The sequence below is a fragment of the Lagenorhynchus albirostris genome, chromosome 1 (genome assembly GCF_949774975.1).
Source record: "Lagenorhynchus albirostris chromosome 1, mLagAlb1.1, whole genome shotgun sequence".
Lineage (NCBI taxonomy): Eukaryota > Metazoa > Chordata > Mammalia > Artiodactyla > Delphinidae > Lagenorhynchus > Lagenorhynchus albirostris.
Genome location: NC_083095.1, coordinates 28,370,437 through 28,396,071, shown reverse-complemented (window position 1 = coordinate 28,396,071; position 25,635 = coordinate 28,370,437). Strand labels below are relative to the sequence as shown.

The 25,635-nt window shown below is 38.7% G+C and overlaps 1 protein-coding gene across 5 annotated transcripts in view; it reads left to right on the top strand.

The window, feature by feature from the left end:
- Positions 1 to 25,635, top strand: part of LIN52 (lin-52 DREAM MuvB core complex component) — a 118,844-nt gene that overhangs the window by 59,402 nt on the left and 33,807 nt on the right. Inside the window, exon 6 of one of the 5 annotated variants that reach the window (XM_060166547.1) lies at positions 748 to 1,210. The exons of the other annotated variants lie outside the window; for them this stretch is intronic. Coding sequence (XP_060022530.1) covers positions 748 to 764 — 17 coding nt within the window. The 3' untranslated portion in view covers positions 765 to 1,210. Of the gene's footprint in view, positions 1 to 747; positions 1,211 to 25,635 lie in introns of those variants that run through there. 5 annotated transcript variants of the gene reach the window in all.

Sequence of the window (25,635 nt, the reverse complement as noted above, 5' to 3'; positions counted from 1 at the left end):
GAGAGAATCTTCCGTTGCCAAATGTAGTTCTAACAATTTCTCATTAAATATAAAGCTTACAAAATCTGCCTATAAAATGAGCATCTGGCATTTCTGTGGTAAATTAGAGAGTCAACTTGTTGCTTTCAAGATAGAAGCTTGGGGGGCTTCCCTGGTGGAGAAGTGGTTAAGAATCCGCCTGCCAATGCAGGGGACGCGGGTTTGAGCCCTGGTCCGGGAAGATCCCACATGCCGCAGAGCAACTAAGCCCGTGTGCCACAACTACTGAGGCTGCACTCTAGAGCCCGCGAGTCACAACTACTGAGCCTGCATGCTGCAACTACTGAAGCCTGCGCGCCTAGAGCCCGTGCTCCGCAACAAGAGAAGCCACCGCAATGAGAAGCCTGCGCACCGCAACAAAGAGTAGCTCCCCGTCGCCGCAACTAGAGAAAACCCCGCACGCAGCAACGAAGACACAACGCAGCCAAATAAATAAATAAATAAGTAAATTTTTAAAAAGATAGAACCTTGACATTCACGAGGGAACTTTGTGAATTCCCAAGTTTGTGATAACCTATAGCGTATCATTTTTTGCCGTAAAATGCATTAAGATGTGGTTGAAAAGATCAGTTTACCCCTTTAGGCTTTTGATGTAAATTATTCCATAATTAGAAGTAACTAAAGTAACTCTCCCACTAAAACAAATGTTACACTACAATATATTAGTAGAAGCATTAATTTGAACTTCTCTGAATCTTCATATTCAAGGTAGTGATACCAGATAATTATGGACTGTATGGTGAGATCATGAAACGTACTGAACTACAGAAAAAGTCACATTTCAACATTAGCTTTGGAGAAAGAGGCAAATGGTAGAGGAAACAAGGAGATCATTGTGACACAGCATTCTGAGGGGGAACCTTCCTGAAGTGATAGCTTTTTTCTAAAGAACACTATGAATGGTAGCTATGTATTGCTTTATTCCCTGGTACAGAATCAGTGCAATTTTTATTACTGAAAGCTCTGTTCACTGATCATAACTTGTTTTGGTGTCAGTTAACAGTTTGCCATGTTAGAACTTTGACTAAATTTATGAAAACCCCCCAAATTTCTTCTAAATCTTCAGTGTCTTCCTCTTTGTCATTCTTTGCCAAATCATCTCTAAGTCTTCTCGCTCTTCTGATTCTTCCATGTCACTTTTATGTGTGCCCTCCAAACCTTCGCCACCCTCTTGTCCTGTCAGTATTAATGGTATACTCTTCATTACCTGTGAAAATAATCTCCTTGAAGTCATATACTGCCTTCTTTCATAAGGCATGCCAATAAGCATCTACCCTTTTGGATCACCCAATAATACTTGGGTGATCCAATATTGGATCATCCATAATATTTCTTATATAATCAAGGATGTACCTCTTCTAAAGCTGGCAATTACCAAATTTGAGATCTTTGTCCACAGCACTTTATGATGCCAGTGAAAGTATAGCAAAGTCATATACCTTGAGCTTGTGTTTTACACTCCACGTGGAAAGTCAGAAGCATTAAGGGGAAGGAACATCACCTTGACTTAGAGTTGTAAACTATAGTCCTTAAGGATAGCCTTGCACATTGTCCATGATGAGGAGAACTGAAATTCAAGCTTTTGAGAAATTAGATATTTCTCTATTTCTGATATAAAGTATGTATAAAACCAGTCCATAAAACATTGCCCTGTATCTGAGGATTTTTATTGGCCTGTCACTATTTGGAAAGGCGTTCTTTTTAAGTCCTGAGGATCTCAGATCAGTAGGACAAACATAACTGATCTCAGATCAGTAGGACAAACATAACTTTTTCTCAACAATTACTACAAAATAGATGAGTCAGTCTGATCTTAAACTCTGTAAGCTCTATAAGGATATGTGAGCATCTGGGCTTTTCACCCCTCAATTCCCAACACTTATATCATTTGTACATGGTAAATATCTAATTGTCTAATAGGAGCTTACCTTTCCTCTTTCATGATTTATGTTCACAAAGGCATTTTCTTTTAACATGTCAGTTTTACCTATGTTAAACAATTTCTTGTTATGACTTATAATCCTTCCTTTTTATGAACCCTTTAACTTTACATTTTCTCCCAAATCACATTGTGGTCATAAGTCCCATGTTTCCTGCATCATTCTCACTGCCTTTTCAGCTTTCATTAAAGTTTCTCGCTCTCTCTTTCTCTCTGTACGATAAATGTTTTGATAAAAGCTTGTGCACTTGCTGCAACATTCCCACACACTTCTGGATATGTGATGGAACCATTCATGTCACGGATCTGAGCCAGCCTCAAGAAAAGTATTCCAGCCATCCTTTATTCCAAATTTGTAGAAACTTTTAGTCCTTTCTAGTATCCATAGTGTTATTTTTACTATGTAAACGAGTACCAATAGGGAATATCAGAGTCACAGTGAGATGCAGGTGGTGAGTGGACTGCTAGGCTCACTCACTAGCTGAATGACTTGCTCCTTCAGTGTGTGTTGTTGAGATTAGTGCATCAGCAAAATTGCAAGTAAACTCCTGTGTTATATTGACTTTCATACTTTCATGGTTGAAATATCATGGATATTAAAGACTTGAATTCAGATACTACAACTCTTACATTTATGAGTTGTTCAGAATAACTTGCTTTCCTACTTAAGTATAAAGTATAGAAAAATTCAATTCTTTGGTAATGGCATTATTTAGCATTGTATAGAATGTTGCAGTGTAATTTTTCTCTGGAATTTTTGTGACACTGTTAGAAGAAAATAAATGGTTTTTGGCACAAATGAGATCTAATAATTATTTTCTTTAAATTAAAATTATATGGGACTTCTCTGGTGGCACAGTGGTTAAGAATCTGCCTGCCAATGCAGAGGACCTGGGTTTGATCCCTGGTCCGGGAAGATCCCACATGCCACGGGGCAGCTAAGCCCATGCGCCGCAACTACTGAGCCTGTGCTCTAGAGCCTGTGAGCCACAACTACTGAGCCTGTGTGCCACAACTACTGAAGCCCACATGCCTAGAGCTCGTGCTCCGCAGCAACAGAAGCCACCACAATGAGAAGCACGCGCATCACAATGAAGAGTAGCCCCCGCTCGCTGCAGCTAGAGAAAGCCCGCGTGCAGCAACAAGACCCAATGCAGCCAAAAGTAAATAAATAAATTTATTTTAAAAAAAAGAATTCTACCCTTAGAAATTACATTGGATTCTGTTTTTATTGTTCCGCACCACTGTGTGAAATGAGCATATGCCAATATGGGCTGTCCCCACCTACATTAGCTTTGGTGTTAGGTGGGTATAAGCAGTGAGATCCCAGTTTGCATGATTAACCTTGTAAGGACTGTGGATCCTTCCATATATAGGTAGTTCCCCCTATACTTTGTTTAGGTCAAGAATGAAGCTGGTTTTGCAGAAGTTAACAAGTAAATCCTAAAATTCACAGGGAAATACAAGAGACCCAGAAGAGCTAAACAATCTTAAAAAAGAACAAAAGTGAAGTCTCACATTTCCCAGTCTCAACACTTAATATAAAGCTACAAGTAATCAAGATAGTGTAGTACTGGCATAAGGATAGCCATACAGATCAATGGAATAGAATTGAGAATCAAGAAATAAACCCTCACATTTATAGTCAATTAATTTTTGACACGGGTGCCAGATCATTCAATGGGGGAAAATACATAGTCTCTTAAATGGTGCTGGGAAAATGGAATATCTACATGCAAAAACTCAAGATTAAACCCCCTACCTTACACCATATACAAATATTAATTCAGAATGTATTATATGGTCCTTCCCTGGTGGTCCAGTGGTAAAGAATCCGCTTTACAATGCAGGGGACGTGGGTTCAATCCCTGGTCAGGGGACTAAGATCCCGCATGGTGCAGGGCAACTAAGCCCATGCACCACAACCACTGAGCTTGTGCACTTCAACTAGAGCCTGGATGTCACAAACTACAGAGCCCACATGCTCTGGAGCCTGCGCGCCACAGCTAGAGAGAGAAAACCCGCATGCCACAGCTAGAGAGAAACCCATGCACTGCAACAACCCATGCACCACAACCACTGAGCTTGTGCACTTCAACTAGAGCCTGGATGTCACAAACTACAGAACCCACATGCTCTGGAGCCTGCGCGCCACAGCTAGAGAGAGAAAACCCGCATGCCACAGCTAGAGAGAAACCCATGCACTGCAACAAAGAGCCTGCACGCCACAATGAAGATCCCGTGTGCCACGACTAAGACCCGACGCAGCCAAAAATAAATAAATAAATAATAAATCTTTTTTTAAAAAATGAATTATAGACCTAAATATAAGAGCTAAAACTATAATACTCTTAGAAGAAAACATAGGCATGAATCGTTGTGGCCTTAAATTAGGCAGTGTTTCTTAGATATGATAAGGCATAAGCAGAGAAAGGAAATAATAAATTGGGCTTCATCAAAATGTAAAACTTTTATGTTTCAAAGATACCCTCATGGGGCTTCCCTGGGGGCACAGTGATTAAGAATCCACCTGCCAATGCAGGGGACACGGGTTTGATCCCTGGTCCAGGAAGATCCCACGTGCCGCGGAGCAACTAAGCCCATGCGCCACAACTACTGAGCCTGCGCACCACAACTACTAAAGCCCTCATGCTCTGGGGCCCACGTGCCGCAACTACTGAGCCCGCGTGCTGCAGCTCCTGAAGCCCATGTGCCTAGAGCCCATGCTCTGCAACAAGAGAAGCCACCACAATGAGAAGCCCGTGCACCGCAACGAAGAGTAGTAGCCCCCACTCTCCACAACTAGAGAAAAGACCGTGCGCAGCAACGAAGACCCAACACAGCCAAAAATTTTTTAAAAAAAGATACCATCAAGAAAGTAATAAAACAGCCCACAGAATGGGAGAAGACTTTTACAAATCATTTCTATATTGTTTGATAATCCAGAATATATAAAGAACTCTTACAACTCAACAATAAAAAGCCCCGTTTTTAAAGTGGGCAAAGAATTTAAATAGACATTTCTCCAAAGAAGATATACAGATGGGAAATAAACAGATGCAGAGATGCTCAACATCATTAATCAATAGGGAAATGCAAATCAAAACCATGAGATATTCACATCCACTAGGATGACTATAATAAAAAAGATGGACAGTAACAAGTGTTGACAAGGATGTGAAAAATTGGAACACTGTGCATCACTGGTGGGAATGTAAAAATGGTGCAGCCATTTTGGAAAACAGTATGGTGGTTCCTCAAAAAATTAAAAACAATTAACTATATGATCCAGCAGTTCCACTTCTGGGCATATACCCAAAAGAATTGAAAGCAGGGACTGGAAGAGTTATTTGTACGCCCATGTTCACAGCAGCATTATTTGTAATTGCTAAAAGGTGGAAACAACCCAAGTGTCTATTGATGGACGAATGGATAAACAAAATGTGTGTTCATACAGCGGAATATTATTCAGCCTTAAAAAGGAAGGAAAATTTGACACATGCTGCAACACAGATAAGCTTGAGGATATGCTGAGATAAGTTAAGTCACAAAAAGACAAATACTATATGATTCCACTTATATGAAGTGCCCAGAGTATCAAATTCATAGAGACAGAAAGTAGAACCATGATTGCCAGGGACTGTGGGAGGGGAGAATGGGGAGTTACTATTTAATGGGTACAGAGTTTCAGTTTTGCAAGGTGAAAAATGTCTGGACATTGGTTGCACAACAATATGAGTATACTTAATGCCACTGAAATGTACACTTTAAAATATTTAGGATGGTAAAATGTATATTATCAGTATTTTACCACAATTTAAGGAAGGGTGAATTTTATGGTATATGGATTATATATCAATTTTAAATTAACTTATATGAGAAAAAGAAGAAAACACAGAAATGAAACCAGTCTAGGAAGCCCAAAAGGATGTGAAGAAGTCCATTTTAGGCCTGCTCCTAACTGAAGGGTATTTTTTTGATGTACAGTAGTTGGCCCTTGAACAACACAGGTTTGAACGGTGCGGGTCCCCTTATATATGGGTTGTGGGTTTTTTCCCCCAATAAATACGTACTACACACAACCGATAGCTGGTTGAATGCAGATATGGAACTGGAGACACTGATGGCCAACTGTGAAGTTATACCCGGATTTTTGACTCTGCAGGGGATCAGCGCCCCTAACCTCCATATTGTTCAAGGGTCGACTGCATCCCGATTTTGTATTCCACTTCCTTCAGTTCATGAATGAGCCCCTTCTGCCTCTTCTCTTCTCTTTATTCTTTCCCAAAGTAGATTTGAAATATCCTGATCATCCTTGGTACTTATTTTAACATCTGACCCTACCAAGGGGTTCACATCTATTTCTTAGAATTTAGATATTATCATAATAAAAAAACTATGGCCAGCTATGAAAAGGAGTGTTCTAGACCTTAGATGTCAAAAACAAAAACTCCTCTCAAGGTGCTTATAATCTGATTAGGATGGCAAGGCAAATGTGTACAAGAGCATGACTAAGTGCCACTTGAGTACCACAGGAGTTCAGAAATGAGAGATCATAGTGGGCTGAAGGTGGCTGGGCAGAGTCTTTTTTAAAAAGTGATATTTAAACTGGAGTGAAAGAAATACTCTATATCATCATTGGCAAATTGGTTTCCTTCTCTCTGTAAGATTTCATGTAAAATGTAGCATTCCATGCAGCAGTTACTATTTGATTAACCTGCACAGATACTTTTTTATCGTATCCATTTCCCTTGCTGGCAGTTTCCTAGTATAGTAAAAGGCATCGCTTGTTTGTCTACTTGTCAGGTAGTTAAATAGTCAGGGAGGCAGAGTAACCTTACACTGTAATTTGGCTATGGAGCCTTGCAGCAACCTCTTTGGGTTTACCCTGTTAAGCCTGTTAAGTGGCAACAAAGAGAAAAGAAAGTAGCCACCATCAAGCATTTCTGGCATGAGCTGAGTTTGACCTGCACCTTGACAATGATGTTGATTATTTCTCCTTTCTATGCTGAATGGATTTACTACCCATCAGAGTCTCACAGATCCTTAATTTTTAAAAGAATATTGATTTTTTTTTTAGTCTTCTACATGTTAAATATTAACCTCCTTATGACATGCAGCAATGATTTCTGAATTTTCATTAGGCACAACTCATTGTTGATGCGCTGAAGCAGTTGGTTACTGTTGCAGCTAATTCTTATTTAAATAAACAAACAAGAGTCCTTTAAAAAGATTAGCCAGAACAGTTTTAAAAATTCACAGCAGCACTGATGTACATCAGCTCTGGTTTGGCAGACTGTGACCCAGGGCTGTGCAGTGTTTTATTATGCTCAGCTACATAAGGACACATCCTTATAGCACCACTTTTGTAGCAGATATTTTTATAACTCTACAAAATGATTAGGCTGACGTAGAGCAATTCTCTAAATTCATAGGTATTAAAATATTCTGGCAGCTGTCTCCTTTTTGCCTTTAAGTTGAGACATCATGATGAGATAAGACCGTACCAGGACTGATCAGTACATGAATGAAGTTAGGCATGGAATTCTCACGTTATTGACAAGAGTCTTTGTCACTATAAATAGGAGAAATCTTGGAGGAGGGATTCCCATTATAGTAACTCCAATTCAATTCCAGTAATATTGTTGGATTTTGTTTGTTTTATTTTCTGAAACCTCTTTACTTCAAAATGCATTCCGTGTAATTAGATAGGAAGGAAAAATGTCTTTGAATTCTAACTAAAACAACTTAGCTTGTCCTCAAAAACATAATATCTTTATCTGGTAGTTTGAGGTATTGACTAGAGTTTAGAGAGTGTTTAGGAGAACCTGGATGGAAGAAACCTGCTGGTAAATTGGTATTGGGGTACAGTTACATGGGAGACAGTTCTCAAAATAGGCTTCTATGGACCCCTGAACTCTAGGTCATAGTCCTCCAGGGGAAACTGAGAATCTGGGAAGTTCTCAGGCTATGATCTGAGCAACTCTGACCTCTCTTCCCCAAAGAACTCCCTACCTACTTCCAGGTGTCTCAGGTTCTTCTAACTGGGGACAGTTTACGTTTGAAAGATTGGCCCTTTGCTGAGAAATTTATGAGACTTTAAATGGCATGTGATTATTGGTACAACCATTTTGGAAAGCTGTTAGGCAGTATCTGCTAAGGCTGATCATACTTATAACCTATGACCCAAAGATTCCAGTGCTAGATATATGCCCTAGAAATAGAATTGCAAACATTTGTATACCAAAAGATGCATAGAAAAAATACTCAGAATGGCACTATTCATAATAGACCCAAACTACAGCAGCCCAAAAGTTCTGTGTCGGTAGAATGAGTAAATAAATTATGTTATATTTATACAGTAGAATACTGTACAGCCATGAAAATGAACAAACTGTTGTTACATGCAACAACATGAATGAATCTCAGAAATGTAACCTTAAGTAAATGAAACTAGACACAAAAGAGTACATATTATACTGTATCAAAAACAAGCAAAGCTAATCTATGGTGGTATAAATAAAAATAATGGTTACATTTGGGATATGGTGGTGGCTGGAATGGGGCATGAGGAAGGAGTTTTCTGTGGTGCTGGCAATGGTTCTCTATATAGATGTATGTGGTTGCCACACAGATGTGTTCATTTTGTGAAATTCCTCATATGTATACTTATGATTTGTTCTTTTTTCTGTGTATATGGTATACTTTTTTTTTTAATTTAAAGTTAGTGGCTAAGATAAAAATTGAAACTAATTCACTCTGAAGTCTTATTGCCAGTCTGTCCTTAAATTGAAATGATAGCCCTCACAGCCTTTCTCGTTTCTTATGGGAAGCTCATGAAAGAAGGTTATCAAGCATTAGTAGTTTTCCAGCCAGTTAGGAAAGAAGATGTTGAAGAGGAAGGGAACCAACCCCCCAGATTTCAAAATATCTCTTAGAGCAGGCCTTATGTATTGGATAAGAATAATAGGAATTGTTTTCTGGGGTATTTTTGTCATGGGTAGCTGTGAATGTATACAACTTTTTGTGCCTTAAAAGTTTACTTTTAACATAAACATCCTTAGTATTAAAATTTTTGTTCCCGGAGAGTCATTAAATGAGGTATCACTGTAATAGAGAATAGTGATGAATGTGATTCAGTAGATGGCAGTGTTCCCTTTGAAGTTTTTAGTTAAGATGTGGGTACGTGGGGGGTAATTCTTGACAACTTTTTTTTAGTAGGACTGATAAAGTGTCACATGCTGGGACAAACAGACCAGAAAGAACATTTTAATATTGATTTTCCATTTGTTGTTTCATGTATTACTATTTTGATTGAACCAACAAGATTTAGAGTCCACAAATCTAGAGGACATATTTTCCCACATAAAACGCTAGAATGATAGCTTGCAAGAGGAAGTTTGTTTAATGTAGTAATGCTTTTTGTGGGTTTTAATAGATAGAATATTCAGGAAGGATTTGAGCATGTCTTTGTTCTGTCTTGTATTTGTGAATATGTATATGTCACAAGTGAGACAATATACTGCTTTGGACAAAGATGTCATTGAAATTTATTGATGAGGAAATTAGGTTGTACTTGAGCATAAATTAAAAGAAAAATTGAAGTGATTGGTCTGTTTTTGTTGGTCATTTTAATACAAATAAAATGCTATTTGAATAGTCTCTTTTTTCATATTGAAGTTTCCTTAAAATGGTAGTGCCTGAGGAAAGCATTGGGGTTTAAGAAATCTTGTGGCATTATAGGGGTTTTTGTTGTAAGGAATTTGATGTGGGTGAGAGTAATGTGCCAGAGAAGTCGAGTTGTCAGCCAAAGGACAAAACATGCCTGTCGTTCAGGATGGGAGACCAGTGCAGTTTGAGTCAGAACTATTCAAGTCCTGACTTTGCTCATTATTAGCTATTGACCTTTGGTGAATCACTTAACCTGCCTTTCTTTTTCTCATCTGTGTGATATAGGTAATAAATACCTGCTTTGCCTTCCATATAGATTGTTAAGTGGATCAAGTAGGAGCGTTGTCTTCAAGAGTACTGTGTTAATGTTAATGGATTCAACAGATGGGCTCTGTGTTGTTTTTATACTGTTCAATTTACTTTTTGTTTCCTTAGGTTTTCTGCCTATAGTCATCAGGTACCTGCTGAGAAACAGTGATAAGCATAGCTTCAACAGCCATAATTATATGAATACCTACTAATAGGTACTGTGCTAAGTGCTTTAAGTGCATAGTTTCCAAAGCCTCACAACTGTGCTTGAGTAACTTGGACCATTGACCTCATTTTATAGTTCACAAAGGTCTGTGCTAGCCCAAGAGCTGTGACTCAAATCGTCTGACTCATAGCAGTTTCTTATAATCATGCCTGCCATGATGCATTTCATTTTTTACTTTTCTTCAGCTAGTATTGTAGAAGCCAGAGCCATACATAGTATTTTTATGTATTGGACAGTTCAGATAAAGACATTGGACCTTAAAAGAAAATTTTTATTATGTTTCACTTCGGAATTATTAACAGAATCCTAATGCATGCAGTTATTTATTTGGGGTGGGGAGAGTTGGTGCTCCTGCTTGACCCTGTGTTTCATCTTTAGCCAAAGCACATACAAGTCATTTCTTGATGATTCAAACTCAAAGAGAGGAATAGTAACATTAACACAATCTAAAGAGTATTAATATTGGTTTGAGGATATATTGCTTTTCTTTACAAATACTCCTCCCAATTGTATTTTAGTTTAATATTACAACTGGTTTACCTTTTTCTTTTGTGTGTGTGTGTGTGTGTGTGTTTTAGGGGGTTTTCCATTTATTGTAATTATAATAGTCATTAACATCTTGCATGGAGATGACATTTTCTGGAGAATATGTTTAAAACTGATAACTAAATATATACTAATAACTAAATATATTTTTGCTATTCCTATCAGGTAGAAACAAATAAATATATATGAAAATTTTCATTTATTAATGGGTTTTAATATTTCAAAAATAATGTTAATGAAAAATGATTTTTCAAAACCTTGTAGAAATATAAAAATTACTTATGTCTTGGCCACCTAATTTAGTTTATAAATTGTCACTTTCTGTTTTTTAATTAATTTTAAATTTTAGAACAGTTTTAGATATGAAAATCGTGAGAGTTTCCATATACCCATACCCAGTTTGCCCTATTATTTTTATCATGATAGATTTGTTACAACTAATGAAGTTTACCTTTTTTTTCCTTTTTCTCTTTTTCCCATACTTTATTCAGATTTCCCTAGTTTTCCTCTAATGTTCTTTTTCTGTTCCAGGGTCCCCTCCAGGACACCATAATTACATTTAGTAGTCATATCTCCTCATAGGCTCCTCTTGGCTGTGACAGTTTCTCAGATTTGTTTTGTCATTGATGACCTTGACAGTTTTAAGGAGTACCTTTATGTTTTTCTCATGATTATGATTTGCCTTTCACTTCATACAGTAGGTTATATGGGGAGGTTGCTCTTAATCATAGTGAACTATATGAGGAAGGCAGATTAGGATTTGAAAACACTGGCTGTGGATAACCCATACAAAGATAGCATTAACACCGTTGTTGGTTGGCATTGAAACACTGGCTACATTTTAAAATATTTTTTTATTGTTTATCATTTTTCAGAAGAAACAGTCCTAATTCTAGCTGCAAACAACAGTCTAGGCTATATGATCTGCTCATGTCCCTTAAACAGTGTCTTTTCTAATTGCACCTGTTGGGGCAGTTAGCGGTGACCCAATGCTACTCTTAAGAGCTTTATTTAATCTGTATTGGCCTTTCAATTAGTAATGGGCAATTTTGTGTGAATTGTTAATTGATCAGAATTGTGGAAATTACACGCAAAGCTGTTTTGTTACTGCAGCCTAGAACAGTGTAAGATTAAAACAGGGTCTGGTTTAGTTACTAATCTAAAATTAATGTTCGAGAAGTATTATTTTAGTGGTTTTGGTTTGTATTCCAGTCTGGTGTTGGTTTTAACTCTGCTAAGAATGATTGTCTTTTAACTCACTGAGGTCCTCAATTGTACTCCATTAAGGGCCACTTTTCTGCCAATCAAAAGCAACATCCCTGAGATTGATTTTTGTTACAGTGGATAGTAATGGCTGCCTAGTGACAACATTTCAAACTCTTTTATGTAAACAGAAAGCAATCAAATAAGTACTAATCCAAGGATTATGTGGACCCAAATCCCGTGGCCAAGAGAAGATTCCCTGCAGTGTATCTCCGTATCTCCCTTGCTCTTTGCCTTCTGGTGGCAAGCAGCCCCTCTTGTTCCTGGAAAGCTTGCTTGCTGCCTGTGCTGCCTGTTAGATTGCAGTATGCTAAGACTACAACACTCCTGCAGCTCCTGAATGGAATTCAGAAAGACACTTACATTTCCATAAATAAATTAGGAATTCAGTGGTTTCTTCGGGCTAATCAGGGCAGGCTGATAAACCTTGCTTGCCGTTTAATAAATGAATTGTGACTGATTACCTATTAATATGGACGCCTCAGGAATTCACCCAGGGAGAAGCAGAGCAGTGAAATAGAGAGGGGCATGGCCCCTTGGGAAATCAGGGCTTCATGTTTGCAGCTTAAATATCTCTGTGAAGTATCAATAAGGAGGTAATTGAATTTTGAACACAAACATGAGCGCAGGATGGATGAAAGGGGGAGGGGGATCTGATCATCTCTTTTCTGCCCCTTCATTCTCCCCTCCCCTTTTCCTTAGAGACCACTCTAGTAAAGATAGATGCTAAATCCATTAAATAAAGATTAGACTCTGTCTAGTAGAAAATGGCAGCTTAGCTAGATCCTTGGGCAAATTGGGGCCTTTTGCAATACAGAAAATTAAAATATACATTTTTAACAAGTGTGCTATCTTCCCAGCAATAATGTCAGGCTAGCTTGTGCGGCTTGCTCCTCCTTCACATTGGCTTTTGTTTGGGCAGATCACTTTCGCTTGTATTAGCGCCAATCTTTCCTGTATTCCTGGAGCAGAAGGGGCTCGGTTTATTTATTTATTTTTAAAGCTTCTGTTGAGGCCTTTCCTCTAGCATCCTGCTTGCTTGTAATCAGAGGAGTGGGAAGGAGATTAGTGTCCCATGAATTGATGGTAGATAAATGTTCCCTCCCCTTAACTAGTGGGTCCAGAAGAGCCCAATCACTTGCATTTCAGGGATGATTGGAGACTGTACAGGCAAGCAAAAAAAAAGGGCTTACAGACTGAAATAAACATTGATGTTTTAGATGCTATTTTACTTGGCTTTATTTCCTGTAGATAAGGTTATTGATCTGCTTTGTCCTCCTATTTTAAGCCAGATAAAGTCATATTAATGTAGAAAAAGAATTGGCATTATTTGGTTATAGATCGTAATACTTACCTCTTTTTGAGCAATAACAAAAAACAAGCAGTAAGCCTTAAATACTGCTGTTTCTTTATGTGAATACTCAGGATTGTCTTTTTGGACTAACCCTTGTTTTTGTGTCAAGTCTACAGTTCTAATAACCCTTTCCTAAGGCTTCAGTCAGTCAATCAATAAGTATTAACTGAGCATGTTAGGTGTGTGGCCTTGTTAGTTGCCATGGTCAATGGTGAAAAAGTCTATCCTCTGCTACCACAGATTCTTCTTAAAAAACAAAGCTAGTTATGTCATACTCCTACTTATTAAAGTTCTTTGGCTCCTTGGGTCCTACAAGAGAAAATTCACATTCCTCAGGCCTTCACAAAAGGACTTTGCTAATATCAGTGTAGCCTTTCCAGTTTTATCTGGAAAACTTATGCGTATCCTTCAAGGCCATTTCAAATCCCTCTCCTTGTAATGACTCCCTGTTCCCTCAGACAGAGTTCATTTTTGTTATCACTCAGCGTGAGTTCTATGACAGTATTTCCCATGGAAGAAAAAAAATGTATAATTTCTTTTTTTTTTAATTAATTTATTTTATTTTTGGCTGTCTTAGGTCTTCATTGTGGTGCATGGGCTTCTCATTGCGGTGGCTTCTCTTGTTGAGGAGCGTGGGCTTTAGGTGCGTGGGCTTCAGCAGTTGTGGCACTCGGGCTCAGTAGTTGCGGCTCGCGGGCTCTAGAGCACAGGCTCAGTAGTTGTGACACACGGGCTTAGTTGCTCCGTAGCATGTGGGATCTTCCCAGACCAGGGCTTGAACCTGTGTCCCCTGCATTGGCAGGCGGATTCTTAACCACTGCGCCACCAGGGAAGTCCCGAAAAAATGTATAACTTCTTAGTCTCAGTAATTGAGGATTTTGTGTATCATTTGCCAGGTGGTTTTGCAGACGTTCCCAATTCTTTGTTTCAACTTCAGAGGTATCTTAATATCAAATTTTCAATGATTTGTTCTTATGATACCTTGCTTTATAATTTAACTTAAGTTTTGCAGCAATTTTTGATGTTGAGGAAGGAAAATGTCTGTTTGCTGTTCTTATCATTACTACTAACTTATCTCTAGAGAGCAGAAATCAAACTTATTTAACCTGATTGCCACAGTTTACAAATGGCCTTTAATGATTTTGAATGCTATTCCTCAAAGCCAAATAGCACAAAGTTTCAGAATTTTCTAGTTCTTCACATGTTGGAAATTACATTGATGTTGTACCAGATGGTTACAGTTTTCCTCTCGGTTCTCTCTCACCTTGCTTCCTGCCATTTTGCAAGGCGCTAGAGTTCCTTCCAACCTTACTGACAACATGGGTTTGCTGGGGCTGTGGAAGTGAGCATTTAAAGGCTCTGCGTTCCTGGTGGTTAGACCTCAACTATTTTAAGTTTTAAGGCTTATTTAATATTAACAGGTTAATGCAAACAAAATGTGTTTCCTCTTTGTACTACTAATTTTCAGTGTAGATTATATATTTTCATTTAATTATAAGAAAGATTTAATACTAGGAATTCTGAGCTAAAACAGTCTCACCCAAATTATCCCTAAAATTTGTATAAATATAAAGAATATTATTGACTTTATCCCTTTAAGAGAAGACTCTCTTTTTTAGAAAACTCCCTTTTCTAAAGCTTTCTGGTGATCTTAGCATAACCTTCATTTAATAAATTATCTCTTTCCTGCTTTTGTATATATAATCAGCCCTCCATATCCATGGGTTCCATAGCTGCACGTTCAACCAACCACAGATTGAAAATATATTTTTTAAATTTTTTCTAGAAAGTTCTAGAAAAGCAAAACTTGAATTTGCTGCAACTGTTTATGTAGTATTTATATTGTATTCACAACTATTTGCATAGCATTTATATTGTATTAGATATTATATCTAGAGATGACTTAAAGTATACGAGAGAATGTGCATAGCTTATATGCAGATACTGCATTATTTTATATAAAAGACTTGAGCATCCATGGATTTTGGTGTCCTAGAACCAATTCCCCGATGACACCAGTGACAACTGTACATAACACAGTACCCTTAGAATTACCTACAGTGTAATTTTGCTACTTAGGCAATTACTGATTTAAGCTTCTGTTTGTGTGTAATGCTCAAGTGTCTGTCTTGTTCAGGAAGATACTATAGCTGTGGTTCTTAACCTAAGAGTCCATGAATCTCCTGAAATTAAAAACAGAATTGGGTATGTGTACATATACATGTATATTTTTCTGCAGAGAGTATCCATGGCTTCCATTAGTGTTTTTAAAAGGTCTCTGTTATGGGTTGAATTGTGTCCTCCTAAGAAAGATACATCAGAGTCCCAACCTCTAGTACCTCAGAATGTGAACTTATTTGGACGTGGGATCTTTACAGAGGGAATCAAGTTAAAATGAGGTCCTTAGGGTGGATCGTAACCCAATATGACTGGTATCCTTATTGGGTACCAATATCCTTATTGGGGAAGTTTGAACAGAGACAGACATACATGGAGGGAAGATGAAGTGAAGAGACATAGGGAGATGACAGCTGTCTAAAAGCTAAGGAGAAAGGCCTGGAGCAGATCTCCTCACAGCCCTCAAAAGGAAGCAACCCTGCTGATGCTTTGATCTTGGACTTCTAGCCTTCAGAACTGTGCGACAGTAGTTTCTGATGTTTAAGCCACTCAGTGTGTGGTAGTTTGTTACCACAACCCCAGCAAACCAATACAGTATCGGTCAGGATGACTTTTTCTGCAAATTACAGAAAGCCCAACTAAGGTGGCTTAAAGGATGAGGGTGTTCCGTATAACAAGAAGTCCAGAGATAACTTCATTTTTAGGGTTGGTTAATTCAGTGACATCAGAGACCACTGTTAGTTCCATCTTTCTGCTGTGTCACCTTCGATGTTGTATTCCTTCTTAGTTTGGCTTGCATCGTATTTGATGGCTACTACAGTTTTTGACATCATATACTGACGACAGTTTCCTAAGATAGAAAAGGGAATTGAGTCCCGCCTCCCCCAACCTTCTTATCGGTGAGAAAACCCCCAGAAGCTCTGAAGCAGATTTCCCCTCACATGCTGCTGAACGGCATCGGTCACATTCCTATGCCTAAACTAATCCCTGTCAAGACAAATGAGACTACCATGATTGGTTTAGGTGGACCAATAACGGTTCACCCTCTGGGACTGGGAAGGAGCCCAGTCTCCCCTAAGCGCATGATCATCCTGTACCTGAATAAAACCAGAGTTTTATTAACAGAGATGGGGGAAAACAGGGTTATAGAGGAGAACATTCTTGTCCTTGAGATTACAGTTGTACAGATTTATTAGAGAGCACTAGGGACGGTTATTTATCTCAGACAAGGTCAGAGAAAGTAATCCTACCAGTCTGTAAGGACGGGCAGTGAGTAGGTGGAGTGGGGTGGTAATTGCTGCACAGGTTGGGTAAGAAATAGTCTGGGCCTAAGTATACTAAGGCCTGAGGCATGCTGTGTTTGGGGAACTGCTGAGTAAACAGGAGATGAAGATAGAAACTAAGAAGTCTGTGATTGTGCATATGAGCTAAGGTGTTGTCTGAAGGCTCTGTGTGGCCACTGACGAATGGTAAGCAGGGAGGTGACATCGACTGACCTCTTGGTAGGAAGAGCACTCTGACAGTTGAGGGCAGAGGCCGTTGTCTTACTCTTTACTGTAATTCTGCCTCTCTTCTTTAGTGTCTGGCACATTATAGGTGCTCATGACTGGTGGACCACTAGAGGCAGGGAGACCAATTTTAGAAGATGCAGTGATGCAGGAGTTATGAATGACTCTCAGTTTCTAACTTGAGTAGTTTTTAATCGGTTTAATTAACCAGAATAGAGAATGTAAGGAAAACTACTGCTTGGGGCTGAGAGATATTTGTTTTCAACTTGTGTCTTGTTTGCCCGTGGGACATTCTAAGACATCATTTTAACTTAGCTAAATATGGGTTTAATAAACAATTTAGGTGCATACAAATAAACATACGTATATACTCCTTCAGCTACTTACAGATATGGTCCATCATATTCTTGTTTTTTATTGCCATTCACAGCTAACGTGTCCTGCTATATGCCTGGCCCTATGCCCACATCCTTATCCATATCCTGATACCACTCCTATGGGGATAGCTACTGTTATTATTCTTATTGTACAGATGGAGAAAGAGGGGATCACTTGCTCAAGGTATTGAATGACAGAGCCAAGACTAGAACTCAGGCATGTGTGATTCCAAAGCCTCTGCTCCTTAACTTGCTTGCTGAGCATGGCCTAAATCCCCTGCCATGGCAACTAGGGAAGGCTTTTGGTCCTGGCCCTGGGTGCTCTCCTGAGGCCTGCTTAGCACTGCCATGAAGTAGTCACTTCTTAAGGCCAGTACTTGTCTTCCTCTTACCCAGATAACTACTAGAAAGAAACATGAAGCACAGTATATCTGTATGGGTATGGGTGGGGGAGGAGCTTAATCCAGCCCTTTCCTAGCTAAATTGTGACTTGCAAGCATTTTTAGAGCCCTAAATTTCTCAAGGAAAACAGACACCAGGACTCCTTTGGACTAGATGCTGGCAATTTGAGAACAAACCCCAGACCATCTTCTGTCCCATAGCAAGAAATTACCATTGACAACTTGTTGCCTTAAGAAGGAGCCCACATAGGGACTAGGACAAACTCCAGGCTTAAATGTCAGTTCCTTTGGAATGCCATGCCTGACCCCTAGACTAAGTTATTCCTACCTTCGCTCCCATGCCCACAGTGTATGCTCTGCCAGCACCGTCTACTTCCTCCTACTCTAACTCAGTATTGCAATTACTTGTTAGTGTCTGCTTTGTTCTCCACTGGCTCCCCAGTGCCTGACACACACATAGGTGCTAGGAAGGTGCAGGAGAGGAGGGAACAGGCCAGACAATTTCTAGGTTTAGGCAATCTCTTTATTAAGGCATAAATGATATCTTTATAAAAAATTCGGTTTGGCTCTTGGTGTTACTGCTGCTTTTGGTTTTTCTGTTTGGTCTCTGCTTCCATGTATTTGTAAATGTACAAATCCACATGAAAAGGAAATTCTGGTATTAACTCAACTGCTGTATGATGTAGCTGTGCAAGGGATTATTTATAGATCCAAACACTCTTCTCTGTCTGAGTTTATAATCTCTGTAGACTGAAAGGAATTAGGTCCCCCAAGGTGGCTGCTGTTCTTAGTTAACCCAGATAACAACATTTGATTTTTCCCTGACAACTTTATGTAGTCCTTATGCATATGAGGTACTGACATCACTAGGTGAAATTTACTTTTTATATTAATTATTCATAGTAAGGAGAAAGAGTTTACCTTTTGTACGTCTTTCTCACTTTTCTAAATCTTTTATACTTTAGACCATACTGGTTTTCACAAATCCCTTCTAATTAATGTCTACTAAATATTAATTAACTGACTCTTTACTTTCCTAAGCACTAATGGATATACTGGATTATAACCAATCTAATACTCTCTGGACATTCTACCAGACACTTTCCTCAGTGTGATTTAAAGCAGTTTATAATCACTCCTTGTGGTCTTGAGGCCAGTTTTCAATTCATGAGACTCATATATCCTAGCTAGTTTTAATTAATTTTGCAAGGAAGATGCCAGGAGAAGCAGTATTAAATGCTTTCTTATAATCAGGTTCTTTCATCTATTGGGTTCTTGTCAGCCACTAATCTTGTAATTTTATCACAGCAAAATCCAAAAGTTTCTCTGCAGTAGTTTGTTCTTTCCTCTTGCTCTTCAGTGCTCAGTACTCATGGTTTGGGTAACCTTATATTTATGGTTGTCTTATTCAGAATTGATGTTGGGGGGCTTCCCTGGTGGCGCAGTGGTTGAGAGTCCGCCTGCCGATGCAGGGGACACGGGTTCGTGCCCCGGTCCGGGAAGATCCCACATGCCGCGGAGTGGCTGGGCCCGTGAGCCATGGCCGCTGAGCCTGCGCGTCCGGAGCCTGTGCTCCGCAACGGGAGAGGCCCGCGTACCGCAAAAAAAAAAAAAAAGAATTGATGCTGGGGAATGTCTCTAGATTTATAACAGTAATTGCTGGAATTCATTTTTTTTTTTTTTTTTTTTTTTTTTTTTTGCGGTATGCGGGCCTTTCACTGTTGTGGCCTCTCCAGTTGCAGAGCACAGTCATCCAGACGCGCAGGCTCACCGGTCATGGCTCACGGGCCCAGCCGCTCCGCGGCACGTGGGATCTTCCCGGACCGGGGCACGAACCCGCGTCCCCAGCATCGGCAGGCGGAATCCCAACCACTGCGCCACCAGGGAAGACCTGGAATTCATTTTTTAACATTAGGATTTGGGAATCAGCTTTACTTGGTATTGCATGCATTCTGTTTATTTGGTCTTTGGGGCTGATTGTATTAGCCAGAATCTAGTCAGGAGTAATTTGAACAGGGAAAAGTTTAAATAAATAATTGTTAACTAAGTGAAAGGTGGTTGACTTATAAAGGGGTGAAAGAAGACTCTAAGGTGTATAGAGGTAGCAACTGCAGAAAACTCCGCCCCCTCACCCCAGGCAGAAGGAGTGAACACAGAGGAACTTAGAAAATTAGAGGAGATCTCCACAAGGCAGAGATTCAGACCTCTGAAGAGAGGACATGCTGCCCACTGCCAGAGGGCACCCTGTTGGTGAATGCAGGAGCAGCCACCCGTGAGGTGGTGAAGAATCTTAGCTTGGGGGCACTGAACTGAGGGCAGCCATTGGCAAGGTGACTATTGCTTGGACCCCCACCTGCCAACCTGCTCTTCCTGCACAGAAGAACCACACATTGTTAAGAAGGAAGAAAAGTTCCTTCTTCCTGCTTCCGCCTTGCAGTCTCCCACCTCTCTATTGTCAAGCTTAACATCGAACCACCTGACAGGAAAAACGTAGCCTGCTGCAGGGTCCAGTGCCAGTATCACAAAGCAGGGCAGAGAAGGGGAGTTAGGAGCAGAGAGGTAATAAATGAATAACTGGCACAGGGAGTAAAAGCTTTGTGGAAAGTTAAATCTTATAAAGTAAATGATTTCATTCTGTATCATGAATAGTTTTTGTTTTGTTAATAGATGTTAATTTCTCTCAAAGCAGGGTACACCTGTAACTTTCACAGTTGGCTGGGTAGCATTCACCACCTGGACAGTGCCATCTGAGCCAATGATTGACTTAGCTATAAATGTCCCTCAAAATTCTGTTGGCTACTTTTCATGAAGGGGTTTGATAAATATTAATCAGTAGGTTTTAACAAACTTCCCCCCCCAAAAAAAAGTCTGGTAATTTTTGTTTTGGAAGACAAAACAAATGTGAATGTGAATAGAAGATGGCTCTTCCAACCTTTTAACCATTGCATTCTCCTAATTTCCTTTATGACTAATTCTCTCTTCTAACCATTTCATTTTTCTTGAACTGTTATAATTCTCTCCCGGTTGTTTTTAGCCACATTGAGCCCTCCTGTTCCTGACTTCTTTAGCATCCAATTATTATTGATGCTTGTCTTCCCAGCGAAATTGTAAGACCCTTGCTGTCTGGGACCATGCTTTATGCTACCTTTGTATATTACAAAACAGTGTTGTCCAAATTCCTGTTGAATAGATGGAATCTTATAGTTACAAATGAGAAATGGAAACGCAGCCTTCAAAGCAATCAGAGAACAAAAGTGTACTTTCCAATTTTTTTCTTCATTGCTACTTTTTCAGAAGCTATCCACTGTCTCTTGCTCTTTAGAAAGACCATAACTAACATTAGGAATGTAAAGACATAACCAAGGTAGGAGTGGGGAGCATGACAGAACAGTTGGAATCATGGAGAAAGCTGGAAGTATGTATAGTGGAAAATAAATTTGGGAAGAGAATGCTTCCAGGGTAATGATGGTTTTAATGCACACATTTGCTTTCCTTTCTCTCCCAAACCCTACTAAAATAATTAAAAAAAAAAAAAGACGTGAACCCTCAAGGAGAAAAGAGGTCAACAGCAGCAAAATTTTGGAAACTGGTAGGCATGTGAACTTAGGAGACCTAAGAAAATCAGTCCTAAAGTGAGGAAAGCCAAGAACCAAGACAGTTCATACCTCACAATACTCCAAGAGGCTAAAGATTGGTACTAGGTGGAGGGGGGAGATAGTTTAAATAAGGGGGATTAATTAAAGTCTGTTTAAGAAGGAGTCAGATGCCTAGATCACCTTTATTCTGTCCCACAAAAGACTGGAGCTTTATTCTCTAGAGGCAATAAAACAAAGTGGTTCCTCAACTGGAACCAACCAAGGATGGAGGTTCTACCACAAATGTAGTGAACTATGCCCACTGCATGCTGTGACCACCCCTCCCTCCACAGCCAGGCTTTCACCCTTCATTCAGAAGGTTGGAAGAGACTTCTGGGGAATCTGACCAGCCCAGGTAGAATAAACGCACTGATATTGAAAGTTCTACAACTAAAAAGCCTGGTCACACTGCAGTGAAACTCACAGTCAACATGCCCAACTCCTACACTCAGACTTTTCAAGCAGCTTTTTAGTCTTTTGTTCTTACATATGAAAAAACAATGAAAGGTTGTCAACATTTGAGAAGAGCCCCTAACATAAAAAATAAAGACCAAAAGCAACAAATGGAAAAAATCAACTAAGAGAAAACAGACAATGCCAATCTGTCTCATTAATATCCTCAGACAGATAAGGTATTGCAAACGTAATAAGAACAGACGCTATTAAAAAGGACCATACAGAGGACAGGAAAGAGCTCATGGAAATTTAAAAGTATGATAGAAATGAAAAACTCAAAAATTTTCAGAGTTGAAGTTAAGGAAGTCTTCCAAAAATAGACCAAAAAGACATGAATGAAAGAGAAAAGAGAACCAATCTATGAGAGCCAAAAATCTGAATAGGAATTCCAGAAAGAGAGGAAAAGGGAAACATAAAGGACATCATTAATGAAAGAAATACTTCAAAAAAACTTCCCAAACTTGAAGGACATACATTTCCAGTCTGAAAGGTCCTGACAGTTACCACCAAAATAAATGAAAATAGACCTAATCCAGGACACATCATTTCATGATTTCAGAACTCTGAGAAAAAAGAGAAGATCCTGGAAGCTTCTAGAGAAGACAAAAAGTAGGTTTCATACAAAGGATGGGAATCAGAATGTCTTCAACATTGGAGACCATTGGAACAATATCTTCAAAATTCTAAGGGAAAATTATTTTCAAGTGAAAAGATGAATAAAGACATTTTTTAGATATGGAAGATCTCAAAAAATTGACCTCTGATAAACTCTATGCACTATTGGCACTCATGCACCACCCATGGGATACAGAAAACAGGTGAGAGAGGAGGCATCCAGGGTTATTGCTGTGCACCAGGCACAGAGGACAGACCATCTGGAGACTTCTTCAGGAAGATGAAATTGATAAATTACATGATGCATCTCAATATCTTAAGATTTCGACAACAGGCAATGATAGAGTCTGTGGTTGAACTAGAGGTAAATACACAGAAAACTAAGCAACCTAAAAAAAACTCAGGGAAAACAAAAAGATATGCAAGAAAGGAAAGGTAATCATAGTTTATTACATGGGTTAGCTATAAGTAGCATTTATATAATCATAATAATGTAGAAAGTGAATATTGATCTAGGTAAAGTTACAATATATAACTCTGAGGGACTTCCCTCGTGGCGCAGTGGTTAAGACTCCACACTCCCAGTGCAGGGGGCCTGGGTTTGATCTCTGGTTAGGGAACTAGATCCCACATGTATGTCACAACTAAGAGTTCACATGCTGCAACTAAGACCTGGTGCAACCAAATAAATAAATAAATGTTTTAAAAACATACATATAACTGAGAAGATAGGAGGTGGGATGCTTGCATATGTATTGTGAGGAGTTAAGGTGGAAGGATGGGAAAAGGAGCTAAATCATCACTTTCTATATTGGGGGAAGTCAATAGATAATGCCTCAAATTGAAAAATCGGGAAATAGTAATACAAGCATATTATTTAGTCATTTAGAGACATAGAGGTAATAATACAATATAATCAGCTAAACAGGGTAAAAATGCTTCCCACTGAAGAGTTAAAGGTGAACTGCAGTTTTTCATAACAAACCTTATAGAATTATTTGATTTTTGAGACATGTACATGTATAACTTTAATTTTTGAAAAAATAACTTAATTCTTAAAAATAGGTGAAATGGGTAATAGAAAGGACAGAGACTGGATGTTATAACATTTAGAGAGACAAAGCTAACTAATGTTTAATAGGAAAATAAATGGAAACTGAAACATGAAATGTATATGAATAGGCCAAAAATAAAAGTTGTATGCTTCTCTTTGTTGATGAAAAGGAAGCTAATTACTTTGAATGAAAATGTGATTGCTTACATATTTTCAGTTTTTGTGTTGTAAAATCTGCATGCTCAAACTTACTATAATCCAAAATAAGTAATTCACAGTTTTTGGATGGGAAGCAACTATATTTTCACCCCATGATAAGAAATAGAACCCAAAACTCAAGCCCTTAGCAATATATTGGTAACATGATTTGATTAAGGAGTTTCACTCCTTTCCATCTTATCCCCCTTGATATAAGTGGTACCTTTCTGAGTATTTAGTTGGATTACAGTCCAATTGGAAAAAAAATAAATTTTATGCTAATTTCTGTTATTAGGGTCTTCTAAATATTGACCTCTGGTAACTGGTAGGTTTTGGTGGATGGAATTTTATTTTTTAACATGTCATTGAACTGTACATTTAATGCTAGGTCTGGGTGATCTCTCTGGGGAGAGTGGAATTGATGGATCCTTTTTTTACCAGTCCCTCGTGACCTGTCAGGAGAGCAGGTGTTACTGGGATGGCTCATGCATTCAGGAGTCATAGTGCAAATCTGATCAAGGCATATATTCCCAAAACCACTTAGGCTAGTGTCCCTCATGGGGAACAAGCCAACATTAGCTTCCTATGCTTTAAAAAAAAAAAAAAGAAAGAAAAACTAATTATCAACCTACAGCGAATGTCATTCAACTCAAATCCCTGAAGGATAAAGGCGTAGGTGACAAATGTTCCTGGAGAGAGGGTTGAGCTGTCACTTGTCTTCTTAATGGATCATCCATGATTGGCTATAGAATCACATGCTATTTCTCCTTATTATGTGTTTCATCTGAAGAATTACTGAATATCTGCAAGTACAAAAGAATTGCACAATTTCTATAAACCTCTTGGGTTTGAACAGAATCCTAGTGTCAAGAAAGATAATAAGGAGTTAGTTTTATTGCTCTTAAAGTATTCAAGGAGCAGCTGTCTATTGACTTAGTTGTCCCTAATACTACACCTATTTTTCCTTACTTTTGATTAGATTCATTACATCCCATTTGCTCTGCATTAACTACACATGGGCATTTATCCATGTCCTGTTTCAGAGGACAGTTAGGAACAATGGGGAGAAGTTAGAAAGATGTTTGTTTGTTTTGTTTTTGCCACAGTATTAAGGATGTACTTTCCAAATTTCCAGAAATTAAATGTACTCTCAGAAAGTACCAAGTTTCCCATCATGGAGAACTCTCATGCAGAGCTCTGTGACCAGCTCTGGAATGTTACCAGATACTGTTTAAGATTAACTAGGAGCTTAGGTTGGGTGGTCTCTATTCTTTTCAACTATTAAGAATTAAAGATTCTATTCTTTTTGCTTTCAAAAGATCTATAAAATAGACAGCTCGTCTCCATGTTGCACTGCTCCAGTTTTACAATATTTCTGTTTATTCCTAATCTTATAGTCCTCCCTATTTTAACAGTTGTTATTTGTTAATAGGGGTAGCAATGCTATTGGTACTTTCCTTGAATTAGTAAATGTTCTGATAGAAAAATTAGCCAGTTTTTCAAACATCATTTAAAGTAAAAGGAAATGTATTTAATCCAAAGTCTGAATGACTTGAGTTAGGAAATAGGAAGAATTTCTGGACAGACAAGGATGTTAAAATTTGAACAGAAGTATGAAATTGCCTGTTTTACTGACCTTTGAAAGTAAAACAGATTTTCATATCTGGGATGTCTCATTGACTTAAGCCTTACCTCAGTGACTGATTCTAAAATATCTTCTTTTCCTACATTCTCAGAACAATTTTTTCTCTCCTTTCAAGAGAAATTCCTATTTTATTGATACTAGGAATACCTAGATTATCTTAAGTGAACCTTCTTCTCTTTCTCTTAATACCTAAGTTCTTTGTCTCTGTTTTCTCATTCTTTTTCCTAATTCCAAGAGGTGTCCTTCTTATCTGAGGATTGTCCCCTTTTTTCTGTGTATTC